The sequence below is a fragment of the Anguilla anguilla genome, chromosome 9 (genome assembly GCF_013347855.1).
Source record: "Anguilla anguilla isolate fAngAng1 chromosome 9, fAngAng1.pri, whole genome shotgun sequence".
In the NCBI taxonomy this organism is placed as follows: Eukaryota; Metazoa; Chordata; class Actinopteri; order Anguilliformes; family Anguillidae; genus Anguilla; species Anguilla anguilla.
In genome coordinates this window covers 6577765-6597215 of record NC_049209.1, presented here as the reverse complement: position 1 = coordinate 6597215, position 19451 = coordinate 6577765, and the positions used below count along the sequence as shown (strand labels likewise).

General features: G+C 40.4%; 1 protein-coding gene and 1 long non-coding RNA gene across 2 annotated transcripts in view; both read left to right on the top strand.

The window, feature by feature from the left end:
- LOC118234938 (RNA-binding protein Musashi homolog 2-like) overlaps positions 1–11575 on the top strand; it is an 82775-nt gene extending 71200 nt beyond the window's left edge. Inside the window, exon 7 of the mRNA XM_035431822.1 lies at positions 6186–11575. Within this exon, the coding sequence (XP_035287713.1) occupies positions 6186–6227 (42 nt within the window). The 3' untranslated portion in view covers positions 6228–11575. The remainder of the gene's footprint in view (positions 1–6185) is intronic.
- A 2664-nt stretch (positions 11576–14239) lies between these two features.
- Positions 14240–18714, top strand: LOC118236716. The gene is made up of 3 exons (XR_004767070.1): positions 14240–14409; positions 14580–14687; positions 18040–18714. It is a non-coding gene; the product is annotated as an uncharacterized LOC118236716 (long non-coding RNA).
- Positions 18715–19451: the final 737 nt, after the last annotated feature.

Below are 19451 nucleotides of genomic sequence, written 5' to 3'. Positions count from 1 at the left end.
AGCCACTCAGTGTCTCTAATGCGGTCAGTAGACTGACCAGCCCAAAGCCCAGCTAGCGTCAGAGCTGTGCTCTGCAGGTGGTGCTGCAGGCGGGCCTCAATAGCGCCACCTGTAGGGGACCGATGGGAGTGCCCCGGGGACTGGAGAGCGTACGGGCGCTATGTGCTGAGGGCCAGCACGCGCGCGTCCCCCCGCACAGGCGGGGCGCGGGAAAGCGTCCGTTTCCCGCCGCCGGTGCGTTCGGTCGCGACGGGCCGAGTACGCGCAGAATCCTGACCTCTTAGACGGCTGCCTGACCTCCGGTCCTTCAGCATCCCGCAAGCCCCTCTCTCTGCCGCAAACGGAATTCACCCTCTCCGTTTTCTGTGGGCTATTTCGCATTTCCCTTCTTAGTTTCCCCCCCCGCCCCCCCCGTCAGTATCGTCTCAATTTTGAGCGCGGCCCCCGAGGTCCCTCCCCCTCAGATTTGTTCATCGGTAAGGAAGAAAGCGTCGGCGATGGCTTGCCACACCTATTTCGCGCGGCCGTTAATTTGGATTCGTCGGCAGGGGCCTCCCAAAGCATTTTGATTGAACGTGATTAGAGACACAGTGTAGCGCCCAGTGAGGGTGAGGGCAGGGGTATGTCGCCTGAGTGCCTGAATGTTGTTCTTTGATCATCCGGCTAAAGCGAAAAAGGTAATGACTGCGCTTCGTGTGCTGCTCTCCAGAATGGAGTGGAAGTGATGAACTGTTGACATGTGGATGCTCATTCATGCTGGCAGCGCAAAAAAAAAGCCTATGAATAAAATGTACTCACAAGTTGTTTTTTTTTTATTTTTTTATTTTCTCTTTCCTTTGAAATGCATACTGACTCAGGCACTAACTGTACACTTTTAGGGTCCGTTGATTGCGACAGCTTTTACAAACGGATACCATTGAAACCTAACAGGTGGTTGGTTGCCATCTCATTTGAGGTATTATGTGCCATTTATATTTTTAATAGCCATTTCTGTCCCTCCATTTCTACTAATGTTTTTTTTTTTCCTCCTTTCCACATCCATCTTTCTCCCTCCTTATTGACGTGCTGCTTTTAACCCTTCCTCTATGATTTTGTCCTTCCCCCACAAAAACTTTTTACAGTTTTTTTAATTGGTATTTTTAGAAGCACAATTATGGAAATACCATTTCTTTAAAAAAAAAAAAAAAAAAAAACATGAAACATCAAAATTCCTTTGAGGTAGCATTCGTAATATGAAACGCTGAAATGCTTTAAAAAGTTTTTGTAGGTCCATACTAAAACATTGTGGTGGAGGGGGGGGGGGGTGTGGGTGGGGGGGGTTGGTGGCTGAATGTTGTTTCTATCTTCCCTCCTCACCGTCCATTGCCATTTTTTTTACATTTTTTAAAATGCATTCTCAGTTATTCCAGCTAAGCTTTTATGCTACAATAACCGCATGACGAGAGTGATGTTGTTCGCTGGATTTAAGCGAGCCGGTACTGTTGCTTTCTCCGTCGCCACGCCACGGCATTTCCTTGACTGCACACGGCCCGCTCGCCTGCAAAAAAAAAAAAAACCTAGTTTCTATTCAGCATTCTGAAAAATCAGCACTTAAAATTACAATGCAAATAATGAAATATAGGGCCGGGGTGTCCTTTCAGGCGTGCCATGATTACTCGGGAGCCGGGGATTGCGGGCGGGAGGGCGGCCATACTGTGACCATGTACGCGCAATTTGTCGAATGATTCTGAGGGATTAGGGCCCCGCAGATGGGGGTGTTTTCTCAGGGCCTGTTTTGTGCGAGCGGGGCTCAGAAGCCGAGGCCAGACATATCTCAGGATTGGGAGCCGTGCCCCCCCCCCCCCGCCGCCCCCCCCCCCCCCCCCGAGCCTCTGCCACTGAGCGTGCTCAGTGCAGCGTTTATTCGCACGCATTTACAGAGTCGTTCGTTTCCTTCCTGCTTACCGTGAACGACGTGCACTTTCCCCAACTCTTTGCTGAATAGCAAACTTTCAACTGTTGAGGCACAAATTTAACTTTTAGCTTTTGTAGGTTTTTTTTATCCCTTTCTTACTGAGCGAGGATCACAATCACAATTTAGGTCAGCTGCTTTTGGTGAAGGTTAGAGAGAAAGTTTCCAGGTCTCTCTTAGTGTGTTTTTGAAGGATATCTTTTGCATTATAAGGGATTGCTTGACGGATGGAAACGTGTTTTCTTCTAATACCTAGTTATATGGTGAATTTCACCATGGCTTCTGTTGCCCCACTTGGAGGGGCCGGAGGAGCAGGCTATATGTCCATGGGCGTTCTTTATAAAGGAGAAAGATGTTTTAATCCTGAATATGAAGAAGAAGAAGGCTTTTATTTGTCACGTGCATATACATGTACATACAGTGGAATGCGTCCTCTGCATTTAACCCATACTAATTACTTAGGAGCAGTGGGCAGCCACAGTGCAGCGCCCGGGGACCAACTCCAGTACCGAGGCCAGTGCCGTGGTCAAGGGCAACGGCAGGAAGTACACCTAGGGGCAATTTTAGACTCTCCAATTAACCTAACCTGCATGTCTTTGGACTGTGGGAGGAAACCGGAGTACCCGGAGGTGACCCGCGTGGGAATATTCGGGGGACCCGGCTGCCAGTTTAGTGCACTGGCTGTTACAGAGAGTGAAGGGACGTCCTCATGAGCTCCAGTCCCTGTGCGATGTATGGGGTGCATATTTCTAGCACTGGCCTCACGCACGTGTGGGCGGCCTGCCCCGCCAGAGCTAGCTGCCAAAGGCAGTGGCGGTACTGTAGGTTTTGTTTGAACATTGGGGGGGACACATTAAGTTGGGGGTCTGGGGGGGGGGGAGTTTGAGCATCAAACACTTCATTTCCTGCATTCTGGTGAATTTTTATGCACCAATTTGTGCTTTTTCTGCATCAATTTGTGGTGGAAATGCTTCTTTCATGTTTTTATTGGGGGGGGGGGGGGCAAATGCACGTGTTCTAAATATTGAGGGGGGCGTATCCCCTGCGTCCCGGCCCCCCCCCCCCCGAAATCTACGCCTATGGCCAAAGGGCATGCCAGTCACATCGCTGCCCAGCTGCTCCCTGGCAGCTCACCTCTCTGTCACAACCACAGGTTTTTAGGACTCCTTCAGCCTCCCACAATCCTGTGGGTCGCCTTTTCGCCCGCGCAAATGAGTCTTCCTCACAGGACTTATTGCTGAGCGGTAGGGGCTGGTTGGATGCCTGCCAACAGCCATTGAGTAGTGTTATGTCTTAAGGACAGTTGGCACTTTTTACCTCAGCTGTCTTGTAGACTGACAAAAAGTGTCTATGATTCCCCATATATATGTTTGACATGGCAATACCAAATAAAGGCAAATTTATGGTGAAGGTTGCTCTGACCTATAATCACATCCATAAAACTGCAGCTTTGTTTTCTTTGAGTTTTTTCATTTCACTTATCTTTCTTCAGAGGACTTCAGGTATGGTTTCAAATGATATTTTTCTACAGACGACTTGTTATACCTTAACTGGGTTCTTTAGTTTGAAAGATCAGCCTATTTTGTAAAACCCAGACAACAACTAGACAGTATTAACACAGGAAGGAATTTAATCTTGAAATGAAGACAGAAACTCCTTTGGCATGCTTCAAGTTTTTTTTTAGCAGAATCAAAATCTAAGCTAAACGATCGAGATAAATAGTGCTTAATGGTCCAGGAAGCTGGATTCTAATTATTATGTTTGTATTTTCCAGAAGAGACAATTGATTGTCATCTTAATATTTCCTTCAAGTTTTTAACCAAATTATAATCATTAAATTGCTGTAAACACTATTAGATTATCGTGACCTGTTGAGCAGATAAGGACGGGGTGGGCCTGCGTCCTGCGCTCATTAACATTCATATCCATAAGACACCTCATATGTGAACCGTTCCTTGTCGCTAGGTTAGCGCAGGTTGTGCAGACAACACGAAAGGATGCGAAATAAGCTAGGCCTTGCCGTCGTATGATTAAACCTGAAGATCGTTCGATGTGTAATAACGTTGTGGCACCGAGCGACTGTACACTGTAACATTAGGCTCTGTAGTCAGTCTCAAACTCTGGACATTACCCCCAAAAAAAGAGGGGCTTCACTGTAATTCCCCATATATAAGTTTGAAAGCTATTTATTTATCACTAGCTAATGGCGGGCCTGCTTACTAGCACATCGCTCGTCTGTTCTCTGCGACCACCGAGAGAGAGCCAATAGCAGCGACAGTTGGGAGGTGAAGGGAAGGCCCCGCCCCACGCTCCCGTGCTAGCATATTAGCAGAGCCACGTTGTTTTTATAGGGAGCCGGTGAAGAAAATGGGCGCCACAAATGGGCACTCCAAATGCTAACTGTTGGGGTTATAGCAATACCGCAGTGCCCGTGGGCCATCCGAAATGATTGAATCCCATTTCTTTTGAGTCTCTCTCTTTTTTTTTGTAAAAGATAAAAGCGCATTGGTCTTTCTGCATCCAGGGAGAAGGCCACGGTGAAATTTCCAATTTTAACTTGCCTGCACAACAGTGGCAAGAGCATCGTTTGCATATTACAAGTGGAAAAAGGATCGCACCGGTTGTAGTGTTTTAGTGACGTGCATTGTACCCAGCTAACCCCACCCACCGAAAACCTGCCATTTAGCAGTGGGGGTAAGGAAGCCAATTACAGCACAGGCTTGACTAAAAACAAAATTAAAAATTATTATTATTATTATTGTTATTATTATTTTTTATTTTTCAAGAATCATTTACAATATTTCTGGGTCATTTGTAAATGCAAAGTAGTATTAGAACAACACATCAGCTAGGAATTCACAGATTTTAGTTTCCTGGATCTTTTAATTGTATGCTGCAGAGACAGACGTTGGCCTTCGGTGCCTGTCCTGCCATCAATCAGTGTTGTTTATTTTCATATACCATCCGTTCAAAAACAAAAAAATCATCCAAGTCATTTGTGTGAAGCTCAAGTGCTGAACTGCACCCTGCTTGCTGGAAAGCTCCAGGCTGTTGAGCATTTAGAAATATATGGCCCATTCGCTTTAATGGGGCAAATAATTTCGTTTCACAGCAATGTTCCTGAATATGGCATTTTTGTCAAGGAAATTAAAATATGTTTTTCTCTCTCTCCCTCTAATGTGGCTGAGTTGACATATCTGGCCCAGAAACGCTTTCAGCGAGACACTGTTAAGAGTTGTAATAATAATAATAATAATAGTAGCAAAAAGTTAAATTCTTCTAAAGAACTGTACATTTTGCCTCATCATTCAAACTACTGCTGACAGTTTGATGAGAGTTTTAGGCTGAGGCAGAATGAATATGCATACAGTACATCTCTCAAGCCACTTTGTCCAATAAAAGATTCCCTGCATCACTCCACTGTGGTTTAATGCTTGTTGTCTATGCTTGATTTAGTTGCTCAATGAGACCTCTGAATCTAATAACCAATGTTCTGGTTATGACACTCATTAATATAAATTAACACACACTGTCTTCCAAATTAAGACGACTTTGGAAGGATAAGAAAACGTATCAATCAAAGACAAACGCGTGAATGAAATGGAGAAAGCAACAGTAATCAGTGGCGTTTCTGTAAACCAACTTTGTGTCTGTGGGAAAGTGTGTTCACTGCATGTTCAGGCGCTGTGCAAGGTACTAACATGTTCGTAAACATGAAAAGCCCGCCTCTTCAGGGAGGCTGGCTGTGTTTAGATTACATTTGTGTGCTTTTGTCACGACTTGTGTTCCCTCTGAGCTTCCAAGTGAACTCCTGTGCATAGTCAACTTCTCAGACTCAAGGACACCTGAACCTGTCCCAACAAACGCCTAGCCTGTCTCTCCACATACGGAATGAACTGGCTCTTAGTATTTTTGCGGGTGAGACCACAGCATGCAGTCAAGCCAACTAGTATTAGTTAAATTAGTACTAGCTCTACTCGATTCAAATGTTCAAATATCAAATAGTTACCCATTGTGAATTTGCTGCAACGGTATTTTCTACCAGGTTGCTGCTGAGAGCTAAACTGTGGCGTAAGGTTTTAGTGAGATGAAAAATCCTGGTTATTTTAAGTTCCTTCTTTGTTCACTGTGCGCGGTGGAATTGGAGCTCAGAAGTAACAATAGTCCCATGCTGTGTGCCAAGTGAGACCCCCCCCCCTCGTTTTAACCCTTTGTTTTCTCTTTGGCTCAGCAGAGTATATCTGGAGGTCCAGGGAAGACAGGCCGAAGTTTCTGATTGGTTCTGTGTACAGGTGATGTCAACAACTTCAAGCACTACAGCATCACCCAGGGGAACTGGAGGTGGCACCACATGAAGAACAAAAGAAAAAAAAAAATGTCAAGATCATCTCAGAAAAGAATCTGCTGTACTATAAACTAATCCTTCTGTAACATGGTAACTTTGTTTAGGATTTGATGTTTTATTTTTCATTTACGTAGTTGTTAGTATTTTCTTTCCTCACCTTTCCCCTTTCAATTATAGAGGGGAATTTTATTTCGGTTTTGATGATTTGTGTATTTTGCTTTTCTCTTAGTATATTAGTGTAAACTATTTTATTTTATTTTATTGTCTTTTTTCCTTTGGGGAGGTGAATATGTTTGCAACAGTTGTGTTTGTTTTACCTTTGGTACCGATCCTTAATATCGATGAGGTCTTCAGGTGTCATTTTTGCACACAAGAAAAATAAGTACTGGCAAGTCTTTGATAAAAAAGCAAAGGGTTTGCTTCAAGTGAGAATCTAGAGGGTATCTAATAAATCTTAGTAGCTGTTTTTATTTCTTGTGATGTCTCGTTAACCATAATTACCTGTTTTGGGCAATAAGAAGAGGACTACAATATTTTCACGGTCCTTTTTTATAAGTGTTGTTTTTGTTGTTTAGGAAAAAGATATAAAGTTTTTTTTTTTCATTTGAATAAATTGTGAATTCAGATTTAAAAAAAGAAAAATGTAACTGTAAATATAATTCCAGTCACTGCATATAACACGTTCAAAAAAAGCAAGATACCATATTTTTGTGGTGGTTTGTCAAAAAAAGGCTGTACTGTGCTAAAGCAGAAAGAAAAGTAAAGGAACGGGTTCGAGCTCTAAACGGTAACTAAAATCTATTTGTGGCACAAAGGCCGTGACTGCCCCATTGATGTCTAGAACATATAGGAAACGCTGTTGGCTTGCTGTGTAAATACTGGAGGCCAAATAACTATACTAGTGTCATACCAGCATATTGACTAGATAGTGAGTTCATGTGTGCACAGCTTCTGAAAAGAACAAAAAAAAAACCTTTCAGTTAATGTCTTTCACAGGAGAACTAGTCATTTTACAGTAGTGAGAACTGACACACACAGATTCAACAAACAAACAAAAAAAACAGTTAAAAAATTGTTACAAAAGAAAATCCAAAGCACACTATTTTGTTTTGAAATATGAGACTGAATCTTGTCCAGATATTTCATAAAGCTATCTGCCTACAAACGCTTTTATACCACTGGTCAGAAATAAAATGTCTTTTTTTTTTTCTTACTTTCCCTGTTTTTTCCTTACAGTTTTTGGGAAAGAAATGTGATACTTGGCTTCAGTGTGGCAGTGGCAATATTCAAGGCTGTTCTTTCCCCTCCGTCAGTTTCCACACTTCTCCTCTTGAGTGAATTAGGAAGGCAAACGTTTTATATCATACCTCAATCCTGTGAGTTTTACCTTAGAAACATTGACAGATTAATTTATTTTAGGGGTAAACGGATGAAATGAATAGAGAATAATAAGATAAATAATTGCACTGTGACTAGTAGGAAAGAACTTACCGTTTCCAATTTGCACATGTTCATGTTGGCTGTTTTAAGTGGTCTGCACCAAGGGGTAAAGTATGAAGGATTATTTAGAATAATTGTTGCTGTTTTCAATACAGTCAGACATCTACAGAAGCATAGATGGGTAAACATCTTCACTGATAGTGACGAGAATCAATATCCTGTGCTGATGTCTTGGAATTTCATTATATGGGTATAAGTATGCCAACTTTTAATATTTCTAAAACGATCTAAAATATTGCAGGTATTTTAGATACAGCTAATAGAAGACACTGAATACAATGTTCATAATGTTAACAATAGCTGCTGTGCTAATTTCCTGTATATGTAGAGACTGGATTAGCTCAAATAGAGAGATATGGCATTTAATGAGACGATTTAAACTGCAGAGATTTTAAAGAAGATACTGGGTTGATTGATGTATATGCTGATGTTCTTTGGTTTTTCCTGCTGCCAATTTATTTTGTATTTTTATTTTGTCAAATTTATCCTTTTTTATTTTTATTTTTAAAGTTCAGAACAACCAGGTGAAGCAAAATGCTGGATGCTTTTTAAATAATATGGAGACTTGATCAAGTAATAATTTAAACAGAAAAAGAAAGCGATTATAATGTTATAATCTGTTAAAATTTAAAAGAAAAGAAATACAAAAAAATCTTTAAAAAAATAATAAAAATAAAAAAAAGATGTTCCTTCACTGATTTCAATTTTGAATCGGGGGATTTTTATTGATATTTTTGTGGTTGTTAATAATATTAATAATTATAACAATATAATAATGTACTGTACATCCATCAATTTCTCTTTCCATTCCCTGTCGCCTCATACAATCTTTTGTTGATCTTCATTGTATTTTGGTAGTGTGTAAAAAAAAAAAAAGGTAGAAAACAAAAAAAAACAAAAAAACACAAATTACCTTGTAAACAGAGTGCTGTCTTTGATGCCAGTGTAGTGGTCTATACTCTTCTTTGTCGTTCTCCTTTTCTCTACTGCTCTCTTTTTCTCTTTCTCTCTTTCTCTCTCTCTTTCTCTCTCCTCCTAGTAATTAGTAGTAGATGTTATGTAATTAAGATTAAGAAATAGATGTAGTTATTAGCAGATTTAGGACCAGTAAGGATAGGACTTTCTCTCATTGTCAGAGTTTGAAAACAATCGCAAACAATTATGTTACTAGTGATTTTTTTTGTTCCATATTTCTTTTTCCTTTGTTTTTGCTGATCTCACATGGTTTCAACTAACCAAAGCTCTCACAGAAGAAATATAGAAAACAAATTGCTGTAAGACAGAATCTTAAACAAGGCATTAATTGGATCCCCACCCTTGAATGTTTTAAAAGGGGTGTGCCATACTACCTTAAATGCTAATGCTAGATATGCAAAACTTTTATTTTTAATTATTTTTTAAGAGGGACACAAGCTATAATTATGAAAAAATTTATTACATGAAAGAAAAAAAAATCATATTTTTTTAGAAAGTTCTAATAGATGAATGATGATAACAACAATAATAATGATAATAGTAATAATTATTATTATAATAGTAATAAAATAAAACTGTAATATGTTTTGATGTTTGTACACTTTAAAAAATATCCCAGTCGCCTGTGGCACTACTATTTTTGGATACTGCTATGTTTTTTAAATTTGTCTGCCTAGATTACTGAGTACTTTTGTTTTCACTCATCAAAAACATCCTTTGAAGACTTTGTGAATTATTTTTATACTCTTGAACCAGGTCACCAGCTCTTTATTTTAATCATATACAAAAATTTGCAGATCTTGTCCAGTATGGCACAAGTTTTCAGTGGGATGGAAAATTGTTTGACAGTTTCTTCTCTAGAGTTGTTAGAACCCTGTAGCACATCAGCTGAATACAGTTTCAGTTGCACAGGAAACGTTTTTTTTTCCTGGTAACATATGAAAATAGACGAGTCACGATCGATAGGGCCCTTTTAGGTCTGTGACACACAATATATTGGAAGTGCGTCAATAAGAACGAAATATTTAGGAGCAATGTTGTTCATGTTTAATTAGTTTGGTCAGTTGTGTCCACAGTTGTGGCAGCTGGCTGTACTGGTAAAAAAAAAAAAAAGATTCAAAAAGCACTCAGAATATTTATGTGCTTTTGGTATTTTGTTTGATGAAGTAGTTTTGTGCAGTTCTAGTTAATCGCTACTAGAAAAAGGTGTTTGAAGGGGGTGCAGAAATCAACAGGTGGCCGAATGCCAGTGGACTCCCCTATTTTTATATTAGAACAGCTAATATAATATTGATAAAAAAAGCAGGCTGTGCTTTCTCTGTGATGGATTATGTGTGATGGAACTGTGAGTGTCTCGTTTGGGGAACCCTTGGCTCCTGTACAGTCTGCACAATCTGTACAGTCTTTTCTTTTAAAACGAGGCTAGCTTTTGATTAAAATGAAGGCCCGGTGATCTTTTCAGATAGTTTGTGCCATTTTTTATTTGTGTTTTATTTATTAGATTTTTAATTTGATCCTGTAGCTTGGACTTTAAGGTAGCATGGCTCTGTTGCTGTAATTTTATTTTTCATTGTACAGCAGTTTACAGCTGATGAATGTTACACATCTCGATAGACTAGTCAATTCATTGGGTAAATGTTGGTTTTAAAAAATGAAAAAGAAAAAAAAAAACGACCTGGAAGGTGTTGGCATTGGGAGTAAACTACCATTTCTATTTAAACTTGAATCTTGAAGGCAAGTGCTAGGCAAGGGCCAAATGATCACCCCATCTGTCATAAGTCACTCAGTACACTGCACATTGTCACTCACACGTGTGTGTGTGTGTGTGTGTGTTTGTATTTGTGTGTGTGTGTGCGCGTGTGTGTACTGTATATGTGCACACACTCGCATGTGTATATATATATATGTGTGTGTGAGTGTGTGACTATGCACACACCTACATATATATGGTGTGTATACAGGTGTGTGTATATCCTTTATGTGGAAACGTTTTACTAATTTCTGTTTGAAAATAAGTAAGATTCTACTGTACATTTTAGAGGAAACAAAATCCCCCTCTTTGTTCTGAAAAGCTTTGTAGCCAACACTGTTTGTGTCAGTCGCTGTTAAAACATTTGACATTAGTATGGTGAGTCCTTGTGCTATTTTGGCAAAAAAAAAATCGTGATGTACGAAGTGTAAACCACAGCCCTGGTCTAATGGTATTGTATACATAATACATTACTGATGACTGTTAATCATTAAGTGGGCCACCACTTGGTTTCATAATATGGGTAGTCTTAATGTAAAAGAGTGGGTGTACGTCTGTCATTTAATTCTTGCTATAAAAAAAAAAAACAGGCAGTCTTTTGTGACTGTGCAATATTACAAGGGTGGTTCTCCTCAACGTGCGACTCTCTTAACCCTGTTTGCCTGAGCAGAGGAGCAGCTCGGTGTTAAGGTTTGGTCATTCGCGTGCTGTCCTGCACGTCTGTCTACTCCGATTGCCTTGCCCATTCCTAACACTTGCCCGTTTTTAACGTTAACAGACTTTTTACGGCGAGAAACTGACTGAACTGACTGACGTCTTGAAAGCATCTTTCAGGTCTTCTTGTATGGCTTGCTCAAGCCCTGTTGTAAAATAAACAAAAGTGGATGGGGGTCTCTCACATCTCAGATGTGGAAAGTATAATTTTATATTTGTATTTTCAAATAATAATAATAATAAAAAATGTTTGTGAAAGGTTTCCATCCTCTACTGTGGTCCAGAAATCGATGTGTCTGTCTGGAAAAAAATAAAATAAAATAAACTGTTTTATCCTTTGTTTTACTTTTTTAATTTTGGAAAATGTACATGTACACACATTTATCCCAAAGTACTGGAACAGTATTTTGATTTAATACTGATTAAATTGGGAACATGTTATATTTGAATCTTCACATTTGTATTATTCTGACTGACATGTTTAATTAAAAATATTATTAACTGTTCTGAATTTGAAAGGAAAAATTATTTTGCAGTTCAGTTTTTATTAAGCAGCAAATTTCAGTGCTAAATGTAATTGGATATTACAGCTAGCAACTCTGTTATCACACAAAAAAAAAACATTTTAAACGTTAAAGATTGATAGCGATTAATGACCTGCGCAACTGGTGAAAGTTGCTCTGCATTTTGCAAAATTCATGCTGTATTTTTAAAAGACAATTTATGAAGGTACCCTCTCAGTTGTTACTACGACTACCGGCTTATTGTTGCCTTATTCTTCCAGGGACATTATTGTCCAGGCTCCGGCAACTAATAACACCTTGTATGTAAATTCTATTAAAACAGCGCGTTTCCGTGTCTGAGAGTTTTGAGGAATCGGACGGCATTTTCACTTGTTCATTAGATTGAGTGCGAAGCAGTGCTGAAGAAATCAGTGCCACCACCAAACTAATATTAATATTTTAAAAGAGGACGACGATAGCTTGTCGCAACTTCATTATTCCGTGTGGTGTACTACTGTTAAATGCGGTTTGAGTTACAATATTTGAGCATACGGTGTCGTCATTGCTCGCCTGACATAAAAAGGTGTTTTTAAAATAGAAATGCACACTGCAATAAATATCATGTAGCGCATTTCAAACCCAAATATAAACTTTCATATTGGTATTGGTTGTAATGTCCCACCTCCCTTACCTCTCAGAGGAGGACGTGGTATTTTTACATCCGTGTTAACACTCACTGAATCATCGTATTGACGTGCAGATGCACAAAGTGGAGGTGAATCCAACAGAAACACAATGTGGTGACAGACAGACAGGCTGAAAATGCCCCCCCCCCCCCAGCCCCCCCCCCCCGTGACCACAGACAACACTGCATTTAAGGACCATTGACCATGAACTACTTAATAACAACGCGATGCAGTGCTTCGTGAGAGCTCACTCACCCTAACCCTGCCCGATCCCAGACTCTCATGTTGCGGTTGGTTCTGCGCTGGTGGCGGCCATTTTACTAATGCCGGATCAGTTCTGGGGGCCGATGGCCCAGACCGGACCGAGAGGACCGGGCGCATATAGTGAACGTTGCTTTAGCCGCGCTGTTTGCGCGGTTGCTTTTTCTGAGACGCTTGCAGAACGAAAATGGCGGGAAGCGGAAAGCTGGGTAATGACTGTACGGGATTCGCTGTGCAGCGCTCTGTTTATCTGCCCTTTTCTACCTTGTCTGCTGGTCCCCCCCCCCCCTATCTTTTATACCCCCTCACTCCCACCACCCACCATCATATACTCCTCGTCATCAGCCCCCCCCCCCCGGCGTAGCCCACTTGGCACGCTAGGACCGAGTTCAGACAATCGGAGCGCATTGTAACGCTGCCATCTCCATGACGACCCCCGGCGCTATTAATCGCGCCGCCCACGACCCGGCGGTTATTATCCGCAATTATCGGCGGATTTGCCGCCTCGTCGGGCGACTGTGTCATCGCGTCCCACGCCTTAGCCGCTCTGGCCGAGGGCCGACGTAGGTTTTTCCGACGCCGTTCTCGCGCTGCTCGCGTAAGAGCGTCCGTCTTCCCTCAGGACGGGGGGCTGAAGCTTCGCCGTGAAGAGGGTACGGAATGGAAATGAAGTGGGGGGGGCCCGTTCCACAAGGAGGGGTCAGGGCGATTAATAGCAGGTCCGTTTGTGCTCTCTAGAAAACTAAAATTTCGTTATCTTCTGTGATCCTCTGTTTTTTTTTTTTTTTCCCCCAGGAAGGGTCTTGTTCCTGCTGTTCACCCCAGTTACCAAAACAATAGAGGACCTAGGACCAGGTTTTGCCCAAGGCACCTCTCGGTTTTGACTGTTTCAACAGAAAGTACAAAAATAGTTATACTTAAAGAATGTTTATCTCTCAAAATATGAAGACAAAAAATGGCCTAAACAGTACCCTCCTGGGTTCTCAAATGCATTGTCTTTCTTCAAAAGGAAATGGGATTTTTTTTGTGCACTTTTACGCTGTCCCTCAAGGCCCTCATAATGCATCCATTTTACGGAAGCAACAGTTCCGTCTGTACAAATTTAATCGACCTCTAAAAATCACATCTTAAAAACCCTTTGCAATGAACCCAAGCCACCTAAAATGCAGTCATGCTAAAATTGCACACTATGCAAGTTAAAATACATGTACAAGAACATTTGAAAATTGGTACAGAGGGCAAAGGACATAATCTTAGGGAGGAAAAACACGCTTGCAGGAACAAGCAGCGAAACGGGTTGTGGCCCACCAAACCAACGCCCTTCCCACAGACCAGCCAAATGTTTATATCCTCAAATAATTGATAGAACTTAATCAGCTCCTGTTTTACCTGAAATGGAAAAATGCGATGTGTGGCGTCAGCAGAAATTAATGTCATTTTTTTTTTCATTGGAGCCGCTGTCCCATTTTCATATTTTAAATTGCTCCTGAGGATTAAAGCATGACAGCTATTATAAATGTGTTGAAATCTATCTACCTGCCTCCCTCTCCTGCTCGCTTGCTCGCCCCGCTGTCTCGTTCTCATCTCCCGGCAGATGGAGCGTGCGCTCTGAGCGCTCCTCCGTTATGAAGACCGTCCTCTTCCTCTTCCTCCCTTCAGCCCTGCAGACCACCTGGATTCTACCTCCGCTCACCTTGGGGTTTGTTCACTCGGTGAACACATTGGTAATAACGCTTTCATTCGTAGTTCGCTTTTACACATTCTGTACTTTCATAAATGCTGCACAGCACAATAAATAGTCTTGAATTAAATTAGATAATTTATTGATACAGGCATATCATGCTGTACATATTACATAATTTTCTAATAAACGTTTTCACTTCTTTTGTGTAAGGGGAACCCTGTAACAGCAGGGGGACGGCCATGGATGTCTTCGTGACTCGAGAGACAGCAAGTGTTTGGAAAAATAGCTTCGTGTGCCGAGGACTTGAGGAGGACTTTGGTAAGCTCTCTTGGGACACTGATTAGTGTATAGCTAGGGCTGCATGTCTGCTACGTAAATTCACGTTGATGGCTTTTCATTTTACAGAAAGGCAATGCTGCATCAGCCATTTCCTAACTCATTAAGATCCTGTTTATTTTCTTAAAACCTCGTTTTTAGGAAATGCAACAGTGGCTTGTCTTCTTAAAGCCTGTCTCCTTCAGTCACTCCCTCATGTATTTCATGACATAATTGTCTTGTAGAGCCCTGGACCCCAGACCTGGGTCCAATAATTTATCTGAGATGCCTTACCCCTTGAGACACCTGTAGATTACTTACGATTTTCTATTAACATTTTTATCATTATTTTCATCGAGATTCAGAACAATATTCAAATTTCGTATGATGAATTTTAACATGTTTCGTTGAAAAAGGTTACTTTTTCTGATGTTACTGGCATCTGAGAGTTAAGGTATTTCAAACATGTAACTGACCCAGGACAATTTCCTTACAAACATCATCCACAGCATAAAATAAACCCTACTGCACACACATCGCTTGTGAAATACTGTAGTTATCTGTGTTTTGGTCCACATACTGTATAAAAATTCCTTCCTTGCCCGAGATCTGTGAGGATGGAAAAAATGTCTAAACCTAAATCCTTGTCCTGCCAAGATTACGGTGTAATATTTTTCCAAAGCAACCAGCTTTTCAAAGTTGCTTTCCTTCAAATTCATCCCCCCAGTCTTTTATATAGCCTTTGTGTTTGCACATAAAAGGGTTTTTGTGGTCCCTGGCGATAGTATCTTTAAACCGTTCTGCTTCTGAGGTGACCTTTCTGCAGGGCCGCTTTGGAACTGATCTGATCTGGATGTTCTGGAGGTGGTGCACTTCTAATTGTTATACAGATTATTGGGGGACAAAATAAAAGAAGGAAAAAAAAAAAGAGAAACGTCAGCACACATGGGGTTCTTGTGAAATGCCAGTCAATAGAACTGCAACCATTAGACTCAGCCTGTAAGTACCTGAGCCACCTCCTCTGCTCCTGGTTTCCTTCCGATAGTCATTTACAAAAAATGCCTGTTAAGATTAAGTAAGCACTTAATTAGCAGGGGTTAGTAGCAGGGTTTTCTCTAAGTAATAGTGGCACACAGAAATAATGCTCTTTTAAAAATTATGAATATAAATGTTTTGAAAAAATGTAATATTGAATGAAGGATGGTTTCGAAAGGCAGTTTTGTTTGTGCATGGCCTGACCTGAAGTCTGAACTGAAGAAATCAGGGGCGGTCTCTACTTTTCATGAGCTAAAGTTTTTTTTACTAATAACATACATAATTTTTTTTTATCTGACTGGTACATGTTTAATACGTAAGTATATTGTCAAATTTAACAATGTAAATTATTGGTAATGTCTGATCATATAGCATGAATCCTGAATAAGCACACGCTGAGCTCTGGCCTTCAACCTTACATAAACAAGCTCTAAATAAAAAAATCAATATTTAGTCTTTGTTGATCAGTTCGATTCTGAGTCCTAGACAGAATGGCGCAGAAGCAGTTCCTCCCTGGTATGGGTGGCGGGAGGGAGGATAAAGAAAATAAATGTTATAAGAGAGAGAACATGCCGTAAGTACATGCCATATTTCTGACTTCTTACTGTTCTTGGTTGGGAAGTTAGGGTGCCGGGAGGTACTCCAGCCAACACACCAGCATTATGCATGGTGATCTTAGCATTGCACATGGTGATCTTAGCATTGCGCATGGTGGTCTTAGCATTGCGCATGGTGATCTTAGCATTACGCATGGTGATCTTAGCATTGCGCATGGTGATCTTAGCATTACACATGGTGATCTTAGCATTACACATGGTGATCTTAGCATTGCGCATGGTGATCTTAGCATTGCGCATGGTGATCTTAGCATTGTGCATGGTGATCTTAGCATTACGCATGGTGATCTTCCTTCAGTTGTGTTCTTTAATTCAAGAAAACAATTTTGTAATACATGGCTTTATAATCTTTATGAAATTTATGAGGTTGTCGCTGGTGCAGAAATCCATGCTGTAATGCTGGATACGTCTGATGCTACTGGACATCGGTAATGCGGTAGTAGGTAGTAAAAAAACACAGCCTTTCTAGAGTTGAAACATTACAGACAGTCGTTCGCTAATGACACCCCCAGCACTGACTCATGTGGCTCTAAAATATCCGATCGGCCCCCCGATGAGTGTTTCCTCCAATCAGCTTTTCAGTATAGCCAGGGGATGTTGTGTCACTCCAGCGAACTAGACTGCTCCCAGCTCATGTGCAGGAGCTTGTCTTTTCAAAATACGACTTGGGGAAGTTTGCGTAAGAGCATAATAGCTGAAGATGTATTCTACCCAGGGAAGATTTAAATTTTTTTTTCTGTATTTTATCCAAACTTATGCAAATCAAACATACAGGTAAAGTGGGACTTCCACAAAGAGGGGAGATATTTTAAAAAATGCTGAAGTTTCTACATGGTGAAACCAAAATGTACAAAAAATGCTCTGAAACAAAAAACTGAGAATGTGCACTTTAACCAGATTGTGGATTACCGAGCTAAATCAAAGATATATGTATTTGTCCCAAACATTATAGAGCTTGCTGTGTACCTGTGGTGTACATGTTCAGAATGATAAATCATTCAGAAAAATCAGTATATCATCTTTTTTCCTGCCTTACGCCTTTTTATTATAGTCTTTCATCTTTTTCAAGCTTTCTCAGCCAAGTTTCACTAAAAATAGCGGACCATCATTAACCATAGATGTCAGACATGTAAGATATGGTATTGCGGTTGATACAATCACTCATTTAGACAAGGGGATTGACCAAATGTGTAATTTATTACAGGATTATGGCTAACTAAAGTTTCTTACTGTAAATACTTTTAATTTTAAATACTGTAAATATTTTTCAGAGACATACGACTTTGAACATTTTTATTAGAACACATTTTTTTATTTATTATCAAGTGCAATTTTCAGAATGGTCCAATGTATTTAGGTCTTGAATATTAAACTTTACAGATGATGAAATGCTTTGAGCTAAAATATATAGTGGTTAAAGGTGAACTTCAATGTTTTAGTGAACGTTGGCTAAATAAAATGATTTTTTTTATAGCAAAGTCATTTGAAGGTCAACTCACGTATAGGTTAGAATAGGTTGCCAAAGATGTTTTAAGAGAAATTAGGCTGAAACCTGCCTGCACCAACGGTGTCTTTCTTTAACTCACAAAGAAACCTGCCTCTCAGTAGGTCAAAATACATTGCGTAGCCTTCTCTGCTGTGTGACTTTTTCCTAACGGACTTAGAGATTTTCCTGCCCACTGGCCAATTATTTTGTCTTTCAGAGTTGGAACCACTCCCCAATTTATTGTTACGCCATTCACCTCGAAAGACAGCCTCATTTCCAGGACAATGCTGCCGCCAGTGTGAGTAAAGCTTCTACAGGAGGGGATATCTTCAGCATTTGAATGCAAGAGGAATGGTCCCATTTATTTCTCTCTCTCTTTATAGTTATAATGCTGACATAACAACACAGTAGCATTGTACCTGTTTAATTGCACAATGTTAAATATGATGTAAGTAGGAAATTATGCATATTAGTTAATATATGAAAATCCCTCAGCCCTCAAAGCGTACTTACGTGCACAATTCCACTGTTACATGACCACTGTAAGGTCGTCTTACTGTGGCACGTATTCTCATAAATACATGGAATATAAAATATGAGGACTGAAAATTTTTACATCATTTCATTTGTAACATAAATATGTAACTCCTTTTCTGTGGAACTTGAAGAAGCATGAGATTAGGAAACGCAGGCCAAAAATTTCTCCATAATGGACTCTCTACATGGCATCGTGGACAAAATGGAGTCACTGGCCGTGCCAGACTCTGCAAACAGGATTAGACCAGAGCGTGTGCTGCATTCTATTGTGGAGAGAGAGAGCTCCTCACACTGCTGAATTAAAATGTATTATTTTTATCATTCTCCTATGGGGCTTGCTAAGCACCACATATACTTATATATGCATTATTTTGGGTATTCAAGTTTTTTTTTTTTTTTTTTTACTTTTTGTAGTAACCTTTGTCTTATCTCAAGGGTATTTTGTTTTTTGTTATTACATACTTTGAAGATTGCTCATTATTTTTGTTACTTACTTACCTTAAAATATAATGCCAGTTCTGTTTCTTCTTTCAACAATTTCTTAATTCCCAGTTTTTATTGTTTTGTTGAGTTTTATGTGGTTGTTGTGCATAATTAAAATTTAAAAGCTAACTATGTGGCGTGGAGACTGACGCTTAACGAAAAGGCAAATAAATAAAACAAGGTGAACAGAATAACCAATCGGAAATCTCATCTCAGGGGCATAAAACTCCTATATCAACAAACTGCTTTTATCCCCCCCCCCCCTCTTCTGTTAGTAATCAATTAATAAATTATTTATTTTGAAATGAACCGAAATCCTGCGTGCTCGAACCCGGGAATTCTGCTCGGCCGTCGTTTCCTGATACGCGTGACCTCATTGCACTCCAGAAGCGATCTCTCCGGTGACTTTGTCGGATTGACTCTGCGTGCCCTCATCTGCATACGTAGCTGTCACAACGCTTCATAGGATCTGGCACCCGGTGACTTCACAATGCGCAGAATTACCGGTGTCAGTATTAATGTGACACCGAAATTTACATCACACGCCGCGGGGACCGGGGCGAGATTTTTCACGCAGCCGCACCGTTAATGGGTGGAAAGCCATTTGCA